The following is an 18,933-nucleotide window of genomic DNA, read 5'->3' on the forward strand; positions in this document are numbered from 1 at the left end:
GGCTTTGGAGGCCTGAGCTGCTGACTTTGCTGCATAAGACAGAATCACAGATTGGTTTGGGTTGGAAGTGACCTAAAAACTCATCTAATTCCAACCCCCCTGCATGGGCAGGGACACCCAGACAAGGTTGCTCCAAGCCCCAACCAACCTGCCCTTCAACACCCCTGTTCTTCCACTGCTGCATCTGCTCCACTGGTTCTGACCTGGGAACCTCCCAGAAAATATTCCAATCCAAGAGATGAGTTTTATGAAATAAAAGGAAAAGAAAAGAAAGAAAGGATTCAACTCATTAATACTGAACCCTGACAAACCCCAAAGCTCCAGAGCATCTGTTGCAGGCAGGCACCACCTGGGGAGGTTCTGCCACTTGTCTCAGCCTGCTCTGTACCACTGCAACCCAGCAGACAGCACAGCCATGGCAACAGCTTCAAAATAGCTGATTCCTAAGAGTTCTGCAAGGCTCTCCAATTGATCCTGTTTTTAATTTGGAGCTTGGCTATTCACTCCTCTGCCTTACTTCTTTTTACAGGCTGACATGTGCAAGGTGCAGCAGGGACTGGCATCCTCTGTCCTTTGCTTTCTCCCAGGCCCACCCTGTGGTTGCCCCTACCTTGATCCCTTAGTTCAGCTCTTCTGGGGCCAGACAATGTGGCTGAAATGATGACACTCCCTCCCTCCAGCTCCCCCACCCTCCCTACAAAAGACTAAATATGTCCCTTCCCACACAAGGGCTGAGCTCCCCTGGCCCAGAGCCTGTGAACACTGACTGCTCTGACTCAATTAATTCAGCAGAATTCCAGCCCATGGAAGCCTAGGAGTTTGTTTTCTTTAGTTTCACCAAGACCCACAGAATATCAGCCTCCTTCTCCCTGAACCAAGAAAAACACACCTGCTGAGAGAATCCCTGGTCAGACAACCAAGCAGATCACAGCAAAAGCAGCAAGACTGCAAGGCTCAGGGATATCCTGGTCATCAGTGGCTGCCCAAGGAGGAGCACCTCTTCTGCTGCTATGGTACTGTTTTCTTCTTTATTTTTAGCTTCAACTTTAGGGTGCCTTCAGTCTAATCCTCTGCAGTTTATTGCTTTCAGTTACTGGGAAATAGCTGACATAGACTGTCCTTGTTTGTTTTCAGGCTAAGTTCAGACATTGATGCCTAGAAAAGAAAGAAATGTTCTTTGTAAGAAAAGATACCACAGAGTTCCTGTGCTGAGGCAGATGACCTTGATCTTACCCTAGAAACCATTATTTTCAATAAAACAACAAAATAAAAATATAAAATAATCCTGCAAAAATTAAAATCATTATTCTGTGATGACCAACAAGAGTCAAGCAAAATCCTTGCCTCTTGCAGAAGCATAAAACCAGCCAGCTGAAACCACAGCGCAACCTGATTTCTCCACACTTGTCCCAGTCTCCTGGAATTATCAGTTCAGGAACCTTAATTCAACAGGCAAGGTCACAAAAAAAGCAGATTCACTCTTCTCTTTTCCCCTAAAGGAGAGAGAAAAGCTGGGGCTGGGTTCAGAGAAACCTTTCCCAACTGTGTTGGCAGAACTGGTGAAAAACCTGTAGCAAACAGGGCAACCTTGAAGGAAATGCAGGTTCTGGGAGATGAAAAAACCCACCCATTGATATTAAATATAGAAAATAATTCTGCCTACTAAAAAGGTCTCATTTTGAGTCTCCTCAAATTAAATCCAAAGTAGCTCTTTTTGGCTCAAACTGGACTTAAACTATAAGAGGCTCCGAACAAAATAAAAAACAAACCAAAACCAAGCCTAAATAAAATCAAATTGAACAGTAGAAAGGAGGCATAAGAGACCAATCAATTACATTAGGTTATTGTGAATGGTTTATCTGAAATCTGTGTTAACACATCCTGAAAACCTGTTGGTTTGGGTTCTTTTGCTTTTAGCCATCAAGGACTTGTGGCTGATGGGTTTTGCCTCTGTAAAATTGTAGCACCTGGAGGGATGGATCCTCAGTAGTGGCCATTTACAGAATGAGAAGAAGAGTTATCTGCTTTGTATTTATTTTCTTTATTCTAACATCATCTTTTGCTCAGATCTGATCTCTACCTCAACTCAGCCTTTTCTTTTAATCTGAGCATACAGATGAAACAGCTTGTTCATGAATCCACCCTGTACACACACCTGCTCTCAGGAGGGTTTTTGAAACAGACCTGGAGGTTGGAAGGTGTTACAGTCACTGCAATTTCAGGGTATCACATGTGCATTTTGATTAGAGAAAGAGCAGAAGTTGCACAGAGAATTCTCCATTTCCCTGCTCATACATCCCCCCCTCATCCACTCAACTCCCTCCACTCAGGGCACCACTGCTGTAATCACCACCTGGCTACAAGGACCACATCTTGACAGCACTTCCCAGTGAGGTTGGAGGCACCAGCATCTCTTGCTGACACACTGGACACAGGACCAACCCAAAACCTTTTACAATATTGACAGGACTTCCCAATTGGTTAGAGTCCAAAGAAGTTCCAATGGAGTGATTTAACAAAAATCACATGAAGTGCTTTCTCAGTGACACTTTGGGAACACATGAATGAAAAACTTCATTCTAAAACTTGTAGAACTTCTTAATAATTATGAAAAAATCATAGTGTCTTCAAACATTTCACTTGAATCAAGGTCTTACAAAAACTTATTGACCGTGTCTCATCCTCATGACATGAGCATTCATGCCCACACAATGAAAAACTGAGCTCAAAAGCTGACCTTCTTATCCTCCAGATCCCTTTTCCAAAGGCCAGACTACATGAGGACTCATTAGTGGTGGCAGGGGATTGGGCAACTTCATCTTCTAGAGTTAGGTCTAATGACAAAAGCCTGTGCAGCATTTTCTGCCAGCACTGGAGCTGAAAGTAGGTCAGTCTGCATGATTTCTTTTGTTAAACAGGAGGCATTTTTCACCTTCAGCCCCGGCCTTTGCAAGTTAATCACTTTTGGAGGGCATTTCAATACAAGAGAAGCTGCTGGGTCCCAGCTGCAGGAAGTTTGCTGTTTCAGCAGCTGACAACAAAGCTGAGTCAGAAACAAAACAGACTTCTTGAAAGGCTGCAACTGGCATCTCATCTGGTCTGGAAATTCTCATTTTTTATTCCAGATGCAGGCTTGCTGCTCTGAACAATGAGCTGCAGTGAACCCTGGTGACATTCCTGGGTGGCTGCTCTGGATGATGCCCAACATGTGGTTCAGCACAGCTGAGGACAGGCAGGACCAGCAGCCACACCAGGTGCCATCACTCCAAGTCCCCTCATCCAAAATCAAGCTATGGGTTGGTGTTTCAAGGGACTGCTGACACTACACAAGGGCTGCCATCCTCCTGGTGTGTTCCTGTCAGGGATAAGCTCACTGGGAGCCTCTCTGATCCCCAGGGGTGCACAGCAAAGTTGCCAGCAACTGCAGAACCACGAGAGGTGAGCCAACCCAGTAGTCTCCAGTCTCCACAGTGGAAACTACTCCCCAGCAGTCTTTCTGAAGGACAGGACCAGTCATCTCAGCTAAAGCTTGAACTGTTGAGTTACAACCTTTGGGTTTCCAAACAGAAGACAAGCCATCATGAACATTTAAATAAAAAAAAAACCTCTTCCCTGAAGAATAAACTGACATTTAACTTGTGATCCATTTTCCCAGCTCTTTTTACTTTTTACTTTGCACTTGTTTCAACAAACCAAGTAGATGAACAAACATTCTATCTTTAAAAACCTGTTGATGTCCCAGGGGTTTCAGTTACCCCATCATATACCTCTGTCAGACTAAGCCCAGGCTGGGACCATGCCATGCTCAGCAGGCCCTCAGATGCACCAAGAGATGACAAAGCAGCTCTGTTGCATGCAGCCCATCCTCAGAGATGCAGCTCCTCTTCCTAAAGAAACTCTGTCCAAGTCCTGGCAGAAGTTTTCCTACAGGTTCTTCTGCAGATCACAGTGACAGCATTTCCACAGCAGGATATTTGCTTGCTTTTAGAATAGCTTCTTCAAGGTGGATGTACTTCTCTCTGCAGCAGCTGGGGGATCCTACCTTGGAGCTGTCTAATCCAGCCCACTCCACCTGAAAGCCCCATTGTGGCTGCCCCATCCCTGGAAGTGTTGAAGGGCAGGTTAGATGGGGCTCTGAGCAACCTGGGCTGGTGGGAGGTGTCCCTGCCCATGCAGGGGGGTTGGAATTAGATGATGGGCCCAAGTTGCTCTGGGGGAGATTCCTTTTGGACTAAAATGAGGCAAATGTTTCACCATGAGGTCAGTCAAATCCCCCAAGGGAGGTGGTGGATTCCCCCCGCATTGGACAGTTTGAAGTCAGCTTGACAGGGAGCTGAGTCACCTCATATAAACTAGAGTAGTGCCTAGAAAGGTTGGCCCAGATGATCCTTGAGGTCCCTTTCAACCTGTTATTCTATGATCTTGAAGGTCCCCTCCAACCCAAACCATTCTGTGCTTCTATGAGTCCAAGTGACTCATATAGACTAAACTTCTTTGGTCATCAACCATATCTTGTAAGCTTGGATCTGTAGCCCATCTGTGCCATCTGGGGGGCTGCTCACAGGAAACTGTAGCAGCACTTTTCCTGGAGGAGGCCACTGGGATGATCTTTCTGCCTTGCAATTCATGCACACATGCCTGAGAAGCTGAGGAAGGTTTTCCACCTCATTTTCTCCCACCTTCTCCATGGACTGAGCACCTCAGGCAGCTGCATCACCTGCTGCTGGGGCTTGAGTAGCTGCAGGGCTTCTAGAGGGGGCCAAGACCACTACAGGGCCCATTGCAGAGGTTGTGGCAGCAACTGAGCACCCACCTTTATGCCAAGGTCTCACTTTGAGGAGGACCAGAAACTGGAAGATATTCCCAAGGCCTGATGACATGAGCCCAGTGGCAGAAACCCCTCAGAAGAGGGGACAAAGATTCACAGGGCTGAACCCATGTGCATTCCTGACTCTGCCTTTCAGGACCACCACCAGTTTGTGACCACAGCATGCAGATGAAGTGCTGTAAAAGAACTAAGAGCAAAGTGTCCTCTAGAGAAGCTGGTCCAACACCCAAGCTTGCATATAACCAGACACTGTGTGGGCATTTTGTGGATCTTCAGATGAAGCAAGTTACAGGTGCCACTAGGTTCCTTCCACCAGCCATTTTTAGAGCCCAAATCCTAACTGGTTTTCTTTTCATCTTGCTTGCAGACAGGAAGCCTCTAATCTGTACCCCTGTACCATGAACTACTGTCCCCTACAAGACCTGACAAGCATGAAGGCTGTAGCTCTCTTCATTTGTCTTCTAGGATCAGCTTTTGCTATTCCAGTAAGTCCTCCTCATGCTATTATCCCTGGGCACTTAAGCTCCCATTCTGTGAATCCTCTATATCACCCCATTGCCCTGTAGAAGATTTGTATTTACATGCAGATTTTGAATATCTCTCTTCTAGACCCATCCCTTAAACAACAAACTTGGAACCCATGGACAGAAAGCTCCAGAAAAGGTACTTTTGTTCATTAAACAGTAAGAGGCAACCTATAGTGTTCCTTTAAGACATATATAAAGCACATAAATAGTGGCTGACAAATTGATTTAAGTTAAAAAGATGTAGCCTCCCTCATCACAAGAATTAGAAGCATCTTGTGCTTCACATAATACAGCTAGAAACAGGACAAAATCTAAAGCTCACAACAAACATGTCCACTATTTGAAAACATTACTTGAAATGAACCCCCACCTATAATCATTACACCCATATTCAATACGACAAACAAGCTCCCCTGACAGTTGAACTTGTGGTTATTGCTGCTGCAGTGAACAAGTAGGATGTGCTCCTCAATTTATCCCACCTGTCTCAAAGATGCAGGAATTTTAGCCCCCAATGCACTTCTTTATTCAGAACACAGAGCATGATGCCCAGCTCATCTTGGAGAAGCACCCTGGGCTCACACTCCAGCTACACAGCCTGATGGTGATGGGACTGATGACTTGGAGCAGCCATATAGGCATGGAAATGAAGGAGCTCAGAATTCTGCACTCATGGTTGACCCAAATTCCTTTTTCTTGCACCATTCTGAGGAGCATTTGTGGTTCAGACACAATGGGCCTTGGCTCCAAACCAGTGAAGGTTTTGGAACAACTAAATTTAGAGCATTTGTTTCTATAGTAAGAAATGCCAAGTCCCAACTCTGATGCTAACTTTTTTTTTATAACTATGATTGATAACCCACTCTGTGCTGCCCACCAGATGCATTTTGTGCCAATCTGGATGATGTTCTGCATTATGACAACAAACCAAACCAAAAACTTCTCCTCATGAAGTACCCAGCAAAACAAACTATAGTAGCAACACCAGGTTGCAGCCTCCCAGAATCAACACTCACACAGAACACACTTGGATGGAAACACAACATTGCAATATCCAAGCAAATTGTCATAGAAGGGTTTGGGTTGGAAGGCACCTTCAAGATCATCTAGTTCTAACCCACCTGCATGAGCAGGGACAGTTATTCCCCAACAGTAGCCAATTACAGCTTCATAGCCTGAAATTTTCCCTCATGTTAAGAGACCCAAGTATCTCCAGAAGCAACCAAATTCTAATTTTTTCTTTTATCCTGAGGAAAAAGGCATGACATTCAGACACATAGAATCACAGGCTGGTTTGGGTTGGAAAAGACCTTCAAGATCATCTAGATCCAACCCTCCTGCATGGGCAGGGACACCGCCCACCAGCCCAGGTTGCTCCAAGCCCCATCCAACCATCTCTGCATTGAGGTTGTGGTGCATAACAAGGTTTCCTATCCAGACACAAGCCACATCTTTCTCAAACTACTGTTTCAAACACAGACACCCATCACAGACAATCCTCATGACTCTCTGGCCTTACAGTTTCTGACTCTATGGATCTGAAAGCCCTTCACAGAAGGCTGCTTTTTGGCTTTAAGACATATAATATGTTGTATGCAGCAATGCAGCAGTGTAAAAACAACCTGTTCTTGAAACTTAATTTTCAACTGTTCTAGTATCAGCTTGAGATGCTTAGTAACCCATAGATAAGTTTTTATAAGGTCTTCAAGAAACGTGTATTTAATCTGGAAAAGCTCTTCACTCAATTCCTGATAGATTTAAGCAAACATACAATCTTTCCCTGAAAAAGTCTGAGTTGGAAAGAACACAGTGAATATATTGCCCAGTGCTTTTCCTGCATCAGGAAGAGCACCAGGGAAAAGACAAACCTGTAAAACATTCAGATGCCACCTTGACATTAGGAAACTGGACATAGCTGATCTGCTAAGAGCCAAATTAATATTTCTAACCCTACCATTTGTTTAAAATTTGCATTTGTTAGTGGAGTGTTTGTTTCCAAGCAGTCACGACTCTGCCCACACTGAAGGAAATGCTATTCCAGCAACTTAGACTCTGAGAAGGTCTCATCTTCATAAATACACCCCCAAAAGCTTCAAGGAAAATCAGCATCAGGTGCTATTTTTTAATGAGCAATAAGCAACACTGAACATCCAGAGGTGGTGTTGAGAAACACCTCAGATGTTGCTGCTCCTGAAAGGGCCTTGACCCACCTGATATTCAGCTGCAGTGATGTCCCTGTCCTGCTGATATTCAGCTGCAGTGATGTCAACAGCAGCAGAAAGGCAATTGCTGCACCAAGAGCTAGCAGGCATCTTAACGCCTGCTTTCTCAAGCATTTGAACCTTTTCCCCAGAAGTGACTGGTTTTGCTATTAGTTTGACAGCATGGAAAGCAAAAAAACAGTCATTCAAACCCCCTACAACTCCTGCTAGTGAGCTCATGATACAGTAGTTGCCATCAGATAAAACAGATCCTGATTTATTCAGGTGGGAAGCAACAACAGAGCAGACTCCACATAGATGAATATGTTGATTATGAAATAGTTAAGATGCACTTCTCAGAAATTACTAGCACAGCACCTTGTGAAAGCTGCTCCCTTTCTTCTCCTGCCCCTCTTTTCCCAGGCCTCCCATTTAAGTTGAGTAGCACATCCCCCCTTCTCTGAGCTAAGTGAGAATTACTGCAGCCTACAAGTGCCTGCAGTTATGACACTCAATTACTAATTAAGCATTTTGAGATTTCACAATTCACCCAGATGCATCTGTCTCCTCTGAGATCTTCAACAGAGTTGCAGAGACTTCTTCAGATGTGAATTTCATGCTCTGGGCTTGCTTAAGAGGAGCATTTACAAACAAAAAGTCAGTGTCATGCTTTGCAACACAGGGAAAAAAATGTTGCAGTAACTTCAAATAAATGTTAACATTTACTAATCTACTTGGTTTTTGTTTTGTTTTAAGACTGAAGAGCTTCATCATGAAGCCCCACAGGAAGAGAAGGCAGGGTATGCAGACAAAGCTGATTTGCTGCCTGGTCACAGAAACCTAGAACCAGATTTACCAGCAGCAGATGCTGAGCACAGGGATGAGCCCCAGCCCACTAGAAAACTAAGGAGAACAGGTAGCGAGCACCAAGGGAAAAACAGCCTCAAAAGCATCAATTTCCTTGCGCTGAGCAACAAACCAGGCTTGGCTTCTGATAACCAGGAGAGTGACTCTGGAAGCAGTGGCAGAGAACTGTTCAGTTCTGAGCATTCCCAGTTCAGGAAGCAGGAGAAACACAGCAATGCAGCCAGTCGACATGGTCTGGGCAGTGCAGAAAGTCCAGTGGATGCTCTGAGCCTTGATCATGAGCATAATGTATGGAAATACAACAAAAACACAGTTGGCCTGTCTGAAAACAGCAGGGAAAGTGATGAAGAAGAAGGTGTGGAAGAGGAGGAGGAGGAATGGGGTGAAGAAACTGATCACAGGTATATGAAGCACAAAGATCACCAGACAAATCAAAGCAACCAGCACAAAAGACAACGAAATGAAAACAGGATGCAAGGTGATGAAGCCCTCAGAGCTCCCAGCCAATCCATCTGGATAACCAAGAGAGAGAAACTGGACCTAGAGGGAGAAGAGAGTGAGAACAGCCAGAAGAAGCCTTATCAAGGAGTCCCCCTCCCTCCAAAACCCCTTCGTGAAGATCAGGATGACAAATGGCAAAGCCAAGAGAGGAAAACCCAAAGTCAAGTCCATGATCAGAGTGATCACAACACGGTGGTGAAGAGACAAGATATGGAGGATGTTGATGATAATGGTCACAACAGCAGTGATGTTGATGGTGAGGAAGATCTTAGCAACACCTGGAAAGAAGCAGCCTATGAGGAAGAGGAGAGAATCCAGAGTAATAACCAGGAGAGCACCAGTACTGAGTACAAAGGAATCACTGAAGATCACATTGCAAGTCGGCAGGACCCTGAGGGCTACCAAGATGTCAAGGTTCAAGATTGTCTTTCCTCTGAACAAGGTGACTGTGAGCCACCTACCTCTGACAGTGAGAAGCAACAACTGGAAACAGGTGGCTCTGTTCAGAGCATGAGTTCAACAGAAAATGAAGAGAAGGTAAGTTCTCCTTAAAATAAAGTTGCAATATTCAAAGCAAAAAACAAAAGGGGGGTGGGAGGAGGGAGAGAAACCAGCCACACATTTAAATTCCTGATGATTGAAAGGATATTTTGGAGAAAAACAGGTGTTCATTAATATGCATGTCTTATCTTGCCTTTTGTTATTCATCTGGGTCCTGCAGTGTCACTTCATATTTAACATTTAGGTGAAGTGGTACCAGCAACAACAGAACATAACAGCTCCATCCCCACTGAGCTGGGTAATGAAACATACAAGTAACTATGGACACACCGATACAAAACTTGGAACCCAGAAACAAGCCAATAGGAAAGCCTGGTTACTCCTCCCTCCCAAAGATTTGAAATATTAGCACACAAAAATGAACAGCTTGGAAAGGCAGGGATAGAATCCCCAGAATAACTGACATCCTTTCACCCAGGATGAAGAATGGGGGCTTTGTCCCTTCAGGGAAAGGAGGATGTTGCATCCAGACCCACCACACCCCAGTCAGACATCAGATAACCAGGGGATTACCAGGGGTGCTCTTCAAAAAAAAAAGGACTGAGTTTTCCTACAGCTGCTAGAGAAGCAGGGGGCTTGGATCTAGATGATCTTGAAGGTCCCTCCCAACCCAAACCATTCCACTGTTCTATGACTAACACTGCCAGAGGTTGTGCACTTCTCAGGCATTTTGCCTGGCAACCTCATTTTGCTGCACACAGAGCAGTGTCTCACTCAGCTCTGTATTTGTACCTGAACAAAAATTTGGCCAAGTTTTATTCTTCCCAAGATTGACCACAACTTCTCTTTATGTCTCTGTGACTGTACAGTTGAAGACTACAGGCAGCTCCCATGGTGACATGGAAAGTGGAAGTAACAGGAGTGAGAAGGCTCTCCTGGGTAAGCCACAAGCAAAGCCAGCATTTATCTCTGCAGCTGGGGAACCTGCTGAACTGCATTTCTTTTCTGCCTTTGGCAGCACACAATTTCACATGACTAACCCATGCTTGTCCACAATCCTGCATCACAGTTATGTTCCAGGAGAATCCCTTCCACACACCCTTGTATTTACCCATTGGTTTGTGAAAAACACTGTTAGGCAGTGCCCGGGTTTTTTGTGTCAGTGACACAGGGATCGGAATTACCTTGCACTGAAACTGTTCCATTTCAGAACAGTAGCTTCAACTCAAGAAGGACTGGGACAAGTGCCAATGCTGCTTCACCAGAGGAAGCTGGAAGTGAATGTCAGTCCTTTTAGAAGTAGCCCTGGGACTGCTAGAAGTCTCTCAAAAATGTCCATTTCAACTTAGGTTTGCTTTGTTCAATGCAAGATCCAGCTGCATTTTAACAAACTTCCAGGAAGCACATGACTTCTTACTGGGCTGTCTTTTGCTTTGACTGTCAGTAGCACCCAAAATGCACACTTGGCTTCATCTCATCCCCTCTAAAATTCCCTCCTCCTTCCTAGGATTGCTAGATCCCTGTCGGAACTTCCACTGCAAAAGGGGTAAAGTCTGCCAGGTGGACAAACAAGGGAAACCCAGCTGTGTGTGCCAAGATCCTGCTGCTTGTCCTTCTACCAAAGACTATGAGCGTGTAAGTATTTCACTCAGTGCACAGCCTGGGGGAAAGATAACCATGAAGTTGACAAGATCACACATTACTCTGCTATGATTTGAAAAATTCTACCTTGAAAAGCATGCACAGGAGTTTGGGTGATTCCAACAATTGTGAAAGTACAGAGCTTGAGCACAGTATGAACATATGTAGCTACACAGTAAGTACATAGTGCCCTTGTTGCCACAAAGGCCAGTGGAATCCTGGGGTGCATGAGGAAAAGTGTGGTCAGCAGGTTGAGGGAGGTCATCCTGCCCCCTCTGCTCTGCCCTGAGGAGGCCACATCTGAACTGGGTGCAGTTCTGGGCTCCCCAGTTCAAGAGAGACAGGGAACTGCTGGAGAGAGTCCAGGGGAGGGCAAGAAATGACTGGGGGATTGGAGCATCTCCCTGATGAGGAAAGGCTGAGAGAGCTGGGAATGTTCAGCCTGGAGAAGAGAAGGCTGAGGGGAGACCTTATTAATGCCTGTACGTGTCTGCAGGGTGGGTGCAAGGAAGATGGAGCCAGACTCTGCTCAGTAGTTTCCCAGGGACAGGACAAGGGGCAATGAGCACAAGCTGGAACATGGGAAGTGCCATTTAAATATGAGGAAAAACTGCTTTACTGTGAGGGTGACAGAGCCCTGGGACAGGCTGCCCAGGGGGGGTGTGGAGCCCCCTTCTCTGGAGCCATTCCAGAGTCTCCTGTGGAATGTGCTCTGGGCTATCCTGCTTTAGCAGGGAGTTGGACTAATGATCCCTAGAGGTCCCTTCCAACCCTGACAGGTCTGTGAAAAGTGTTTTGTTTCACTTAATCTCTCAAGTATCACAGCTTTTCCCTGTCACTCAAAGTTCTACTGACCCATTTAATGTTTTAGAGCATATACTGAATGCTACTACATATCTCATGTATACAACCTGTACCATCCCAGAAACTATATCACTACTTCAAACATAATTCAAATTGCCTCAAAACTGTGTCTTTAAGTGCAGGCAACTAATCCTTATGTAGGCACCTAACTACAATTTTCAATACTTCTGGTCACAGGAGCTCTCTGTAGGTATTCACAATTGCTACACCACATGTCAACAACACTTCTATTATTGTCAGGCCTGTATGAGTGACCAGAATTTTTCTCCATGCAGTGGGAGGGATTTATTTTGTTTTTCACTCCTCCTCTAGGTTTGTGGTACAGATAATAAGACTTATGAGGGTACCTGTCAACTTTTTGGCACCAAATGTCAACTTGAAGGGACAAAAATGGGACGCCAGTTGCACCTGGACTATATGGGCTCCTGCAAATGTAAGGCTTGTTTTTCTCTAAGGAATTCACCTAGGTATAAAGAGCCAGTAGCCTTAACTACCAGCTAGGCCTAAGTTACCTGCTTACACCCTCTGCTCTCCCCCTTCTGCACCAATTACCAGGTAATTAAGACCTTCAAACCCTAAACAATGTTTAAAACATGTTGTGTTTTTTTTTTAAGACTAAAGGTCTTAACCATCTGAATCCTAAAGATATTCCTACTGTGCTGACACCAATTTGTCAACCCTGTCTTCTGTCTGCACTGTCTCACATGCTCCCATTGCTTCATACCTTGACCAGAAAGCCAGTATTTACAGCCAGTTAAGAAATGAAAATGTCAAATCCAAACCAAACCACCCACCTACTTAGATGTCCAATGCAGAAGTCAGGATCTAAAAAGCCAGAACTGAACTCCAAGCTCTCCAACTGCTGCATACTCTGGAAGGGAAGTGCACTCTGCCAGAATATTCTCTTGCTGTCAAGTACTCAACTGCCTGCTAACAGTTTCACTGCACAACTCTGCTCAGAAGCTGCACAGATATCAAAAAGGTTGTGGCTGGCACAGCTGGGCAAGCCAAGAATCACAGATTTCTAATGGAACCCATTAATTGCATTTCCAATTTTATGTGTTAACAGCTCCATCCATTCTAAGCTGAACTGGAAGCTTGCTAGTGAGAATCCAATCTAGCTAGGCTCAGAAATGCTTGAATGGAGACCTAACATATCACTGGCTAACAAAAGCTCTGCTGTTTGGCACAGACATCCCTCACTGCACGGACTATGAAGTGGATCAGTTCCCTCTCCGGATGAGAGACTGGCTGAAGAACATCCTCATGCAGTACTATGAACGTGACCTGGATACTGCTGGATTTCTAACTGAGAAGCAAATGAGTAAGGTCAGCAATCCTTTAAATAAGACCACTGTTAGAGCTGGACTAACCCTGTGGGGGAAAAAAGTGATTCACACCTGACAAGCTCTCCCATTTCCTATGAGCAATCCCTCTCTGGTTAAGGCCATTTAGACACAATTAGACTCACAAGTTGCAAAATTAACTGATATGGCCCCTTGTACTCATTTCAACTGAGACACTTCTGCTATTAGTGTTCCTTCTGTCCAGACACATGCAAACTAAGCATATCCATTTGAATTCAGTGCCTACAAAAAGGCAGAAAAGTCAGAATTATTGCATACCTAGAGAAACATCACCTGCTTGAGAGGACAAGGAACTGCTTCTGTTCAGCAAGGTGCTATGTGACCAAGATCCTGGAAAGATCAATAAATATTTAGATAAGGATGATCCATTTCATGCAGCTAGTGTCACTTCTCAAAAGACTTGAGAAGACTAAGATGGAAGATCTGGGTATGGCTAAGTAATTAAAAGACAGAATAAGTGGGAACAGCCAGCCAAGAGTTCACCTGTAGAGTCTGAGTTGAAAGCACTTGTGCCACTCAGCTTTTTAAGTGCCCTGGAAGAGGGACAAAGTCTGATGACAATGCACAAGTATTTAAAGGAAGAAAGGAAGGACTCAAACTCAGCATGGGGAGCCTGACAGCAGGATTCAAGATGTATTTACAATAGAGAGTTTAGGGGACCCTCATGGGGGCAGGAGAATCCTGCCTTGGACCAACCAAAAGTAGCTCCTCATCTTCTTGAGACATACCTTGTACTAGGTCACCACTACAGAAGTACCTGAAAATGGACTCAACACTTGAGGGTATCATTTGCACTTTTTAATCCAGCCACATGCACTGTCCATCTACACTGTGATATTGAAGGGTTATCAAGTGACACAAGTGACATCAAGTGACAGCTTTAAGAGAAAAGAGTTGCCTTCTACCATCCAGTAGACCTGCAGCATCACACCACATTGGTTTAAATCAGAGGAAGCATCTCATGCCAATGGGCCTTTTTTTTTTTTGAGAAGGATTTGTGTCAAGCCAATTGGTGACAGCAGTTTTGGTTTTGAAGATATAGATGCCATAACTGTCTAAAAAAATCTTAACTGTTAGAAAAAAAGGTTTAAGTTAAAACCAGACCTGAGCAGCTCTAACTCTGGAGTAGGAGGTGCATGTGGTAGGTCACAGAAGGTTTACACACAGTATGTTTGAGCAGCACCAAAGGCTATTTAGAGAGTTACCAGTAGGGAAATTAACCTACCCAGAACAGCTCATACTAAATGGTATGAATCAGATGATTTCTGAGGTGGCTTATTCTACACCAAAGCTTGCCTCAGGACAAAAGATCAACAAACACAATAGAACTGTTTTCATCATGGTTTCATCCCCTACCAATCTGAAGCTGCTACCCCTGCTTAGCTGAGACTGGTGATCAGGCCACAGCAATTTCACTTCCCTTCTAGTCACTACCAAAGTTGACATGAACAGAGGCCAACTCTTCATGTTGTGTATGGCCACAAACACTAAAACCCATTTCCCTGCTGGAAATACCTCCTTGCTGCACATTTCCCTTCATAACAGATGTTCATCCCTAAGGAATCAATTTTCTCTGTTGTGTTCAGATCAAAAAAATCTACCAGAACGACAAGCGCCTTGTTGCTGGTGACCACGGCGTTGAGCTGCTCCTGCATGACTTTGAGAAAAATTACCACATGTATGTGTATCCTGTGCATTGGCAGTTTCATCAGCTTGATCAGCACCCTGCTGACAGGTAAAAAAAAAACCAGGAAAACCTTTGTGGGGTCAGTTCCAGTTTGCCATTTAAACTCAAGCTGGTACAGTTTTCTAAACCACTTGAAGGAGCAAGAGCTGTCCAAGAGCAGCCCCTCAGCTGAGGGAAGCCAGGATCCCCCTCTTTCTGAGGGGGCATTAATCTCTAAGACACAACTTCTCTCATTTGGAGCCCTGTCTTAGGTCAGAACCTGTTTTCTTCTTGCCTTTCATCATCATTACATACTACACACCATAAGCTCTACAGTGTCTTAATAGCTACTAACACCCTGGTCCTGCAAGAAAACAAGGCTCATGAGATCCTGCTATTGCTGAAGCCAAGAGCCACAGGCAAGGTACTCAAGGCCAAGGCCAGTCAGCAATAATTCACTAGTTTTCAATTAATACCACACAAGTCTCTGCTTAAGGAGCAGATACAGTAAAGCAGCATCAGTGCCACAGTTCAGAGGAAGCTCCCAACTTCTGAGAACATGACTTAGATTGCAGGCTGGGATAAGTGTTTCAAAGCTGCACACCCTCAACACCTCATCCTGATCACACCTACTGTCTTAGAACACAGCTAAGCACCTTTGCAAGCTTGATCTTCTGAAGATCAACAGCAAAACTCCATAGTAAGTCTCAGTAATACTTGTTTTGGCAAAAAAACGTTTGTGAAAAAACAGCAGTTGAATCAGTTTATCAGGAATCGTTCATCATCAGGATGACCTGGGACAGATTCATTACCTAAGCACCAGAACAGATTCCATCTGTCAAAGGCAAGTGTCATCTTCTAACAGCTTAGATCATCTTTGATGATCCTGATGATTTATTAATGAAATCACAGAATCACAGAACCATTCCAGTTGGACAAGCCCCTCAGGATCCTCAAGTCCAACCACCATCCCTGCGCTGCCAAGTTCTCCTCTAAACCATCTCCATCAACACCACATCCAAACCACCCTTCAACACATCCAGGGATGGTGACTTCACCACCTCACTGGGCAGCCTGTTCTAATGTCTTACAACCCTTTCAGTGAAAAAGTTACTCCCTAAAGTCTAGTCTAAACTTCCCCTGGCGCAGCTTGAGGCCATTCCCTCTTGTTCTATCACCACTTGTGAGAACAGAGCAGTGCCTACCTCTTCACACCGTCCCTTTAGGTAGTTATAGAGCAGCCTCCTCTTCCTCAACTAAACATTCCCAGCACCTTCAATGTTCTTCATCAGATTGATTCTCTAGACCCTTCACCAGCTTCATTGCCCTCCTCTGTCCTCGCTCCAGCACCTCAAGATCTCTCTTGAATTGAGGTGCCCAAAACTGGACACAACACTCCAGGTGTGGCCTCCCCCAGTGCTGAGCACAGGGGGACAATCACCTCTCTACTTCTGCTGGCCACACCATTTCTAATACAAGCCAGGATGCCACTGGCTTTCTTGGCCACCTGGGCACACACTAGCTCATGTTCAGCTGCTGGTCAATGAGAACCCCCAAGTACTTTCTTGCCAGACACTTCCCAGCCACACTTCCCAAGCCTGGAGCTTTGCCTGGGGTTGCTGTGGCCCAAGTGCAGGGCCCAGTACTTGGCCTTGTTGAAGCCCAGACCACTGACATCAGCCCAAGGATCCAATCTATCCAAGTCTCTCTGTAGGGCCTCCCTATCCTCATGCAGATCAACACTCCCACCCAGCTTGATGTCACCTGTGAACTTCCTGATAACACACTGTGTCCCTATATGAACTGTATGAAACGCAGCTCCACATACCTGCTCTTTCTTTCAGGTTACTAACACACTCAGAGCTGGCACCTTTGAGAGCCTCCCTTGTTCCCATGGAACACTGCATCACCCGTTTCTTCCAGGAGTGTGATGGGGACCAAGACAAACTCATTGCTTTGAAGGAATGGTGTCACTGCTTTGGGATCAAGGAAGGTAAACCTAAAAGAACAGGCAGAGCTACAGGACAAAACGTTTCTATTGACACTAGGCACATTCTCAGACCACAACATCTGGGAAAGAAACTGTAGGCAGAAGTTCATGGCTACTGTGCATGGAGGCAAATGGAAGTCATGACAAGTTGGCAAAAGGTGCAAGGACCTGAATTGCTTTCTTGAGATGAAAAATCCTATTTGCTATGAAGATAAATTTAAAAGGGAGCTTCTACTAAACATCAAATCGTTCCCACGTAGTGTCTGAACCTCCATGTAGGCAGACATTTGGTTCAGCTCAGTCCACATGGAGAATTCTCTAGGGAAGTGAAAAGCTGGGTATTACTGTACAGCTGGTGGCTCTGGAACTAGGCAGCAGCTGAAGGAAAGCTGTCACCATAGCAATTTGAGATGTACATGACTTTTGGACAACCTACCTTCCTCTGACCTAGCCCCCAGTGACAGCTGAACAACCGTGCCATTAAGCAGGGGTAGCAGGAGCACAGGTTAATCCTAGAAGAGTTGGGACAGAAGGTGTTTGGCTCAACATGCGGACTCAAGAAACACATCCAATATCCTACCATCAACTCCATCATTTTCGGTGGAGGCTAGTTCTAGTCAGAGGTCAGGCAAGCAGAGCCATCACTCTGCCCAGGATTTGCCCAGCTCTTCTGATGAAAACTGATCAGTCACAAACCACATGTGGCATTAAGGTGTGAGGAGCCACCATAATATACATGCACTGCTGCCAGGGATTGTTCAGCCAAAGAGGGGTTTAGGGTCAGTCATTTGTGAGAGTGAAAAGGATTCTCAGCTCACAAACAGATCAGGGAGAAATAGAACAGAAACAAGAGAGCACCTATCAAGAAAAGTCTCAATTAATGGCTCATGAACATGATAGCAACAACCATACATTGTTTTTTAGGGATAGTATTCCCCTACATGAGCCCTCTGAAACTTCATTGTATCACTTTCTTGATCATAAAAATGTCTCTTTGGCATTAAATGTTTGTTTTCTTCTTCTTTGTTGCAGAAGACATAAATGAAAGTCTCCTGTTCTGAGCTTGGCTGGACAGAACCACAGTGCAGCACTAGAACTAGTGAAATATCTGAATCCTGATCATTTCTGTAACTAACAGCTTCATAGTTTTCAAGAAAGAAAGTGGTATAAGCTTCATTGCAGTCTCATCAAATAACCCATGTGCAGGAGAGTTCTACATTCATTAACCGCAGAAAAATTTAACTACTCCAAGTGGCCCATGGTTAAAGAAAGCGTTTTACCCTGCACTTATCTCTGATATCTCTGAAATACTAACCTGATGACTGAGCTATTTACAAAGCTCTCCAGTAGGATTATAGGATGTGGATTTTATCACACTGTGAAGAAAATTAACTTGAAATAGCACTTGTTTCTTTTATTTACTGTACTGTCAGTTTAACATTCTGCATAGAAACCTCAAATAAAATAAGTCTTCCTAGATATGTGGGTTTTGTCAGGACTTTGTCAAAGAAAAGGAAACATTTTTCTGAGAAAGAAATGCTATTTCTTTCATCATCTCCCAGCTTTTGCTTGCCTGAAGATAGGCACCACTTAGGCATAAAAATCAGGACAGAATGGGGTTAGTCCTGAATCCGATTAACTTTGTGATTTTAAGCCCAGCACTTAACTGAAAACACTCCCAGCACACTCTGCTGTAAGCAAGAGCCCTCAAATGCTACTCCTACAGAGGAAGATCAGAAAACACCTTTCATCTGAACCATGTCATCTTTCCCGTGGAAAGAAAATGAGATTCAGAAATGCTGTTTTGGTAGTTTTAATACTGGACAAGTCCCCTTGCCGCTCTCTAATTTGTTCTTGGACCAGCACGGGCTGCTAATGCCAGCCCACCTCCAGCCTGGTACCCTGGGAGACAATCAAGCTATGACTGTTTTCAACACAGGAACAACTTCTGGAAAGAAGAGATTATTTCCCACTAAGCCC

General features: G+C 44.7%; 1 protein-coding gene across 1 annotated transcript; it reads left to right on the forward strand.

Moving 5' to 3' along the window:
• The first annotated feature begins 5,259 nt into the window (after window positions 1-5,259).
• On the forward strand, window positions 5,260-18,014 carry SPARCL1 (SPARC-like 1 (hevin)). The gene is made up of 10 exons (XM_009993570.1): window positions 5,260-5,313; window positions 5,438-5,491; window positions 8,313-9,461; window positions 10,295-10,364; window positions 10,942-11,060; window positions 12,243-12,363; window positions 13,123-13,259; window positions 14,884-15,032; window positions 16,808-16,956; window positions 17,986-18,014. The coding sequence occupies exons 1-10, from the start codon at window positions 5,260-5,262 to the stop codon at window positions 18,012-18,014; spliced, it is 2,031 nt and encodes a 676-aa protein (XP_009991872.1).
• Window positions 18,015-18,933: the final 919 nt, after the last annotated feature.

Source organism: Chaetura pelagica, unplaced genomic scaffold (assembly GCF_000747805.2).
Source record: "Chaetura pelagica isolate M959 unplaced genomic scaffold, ChaPel_1.0 scaffold210, whole genome shotgun sequence".
Classification (NCBI taxonomy): Eukaryota; Metazoa; Chordata; class Aves; order Apodiformes; family Apodidae; genus Chaetura; species Chaetura pelagica.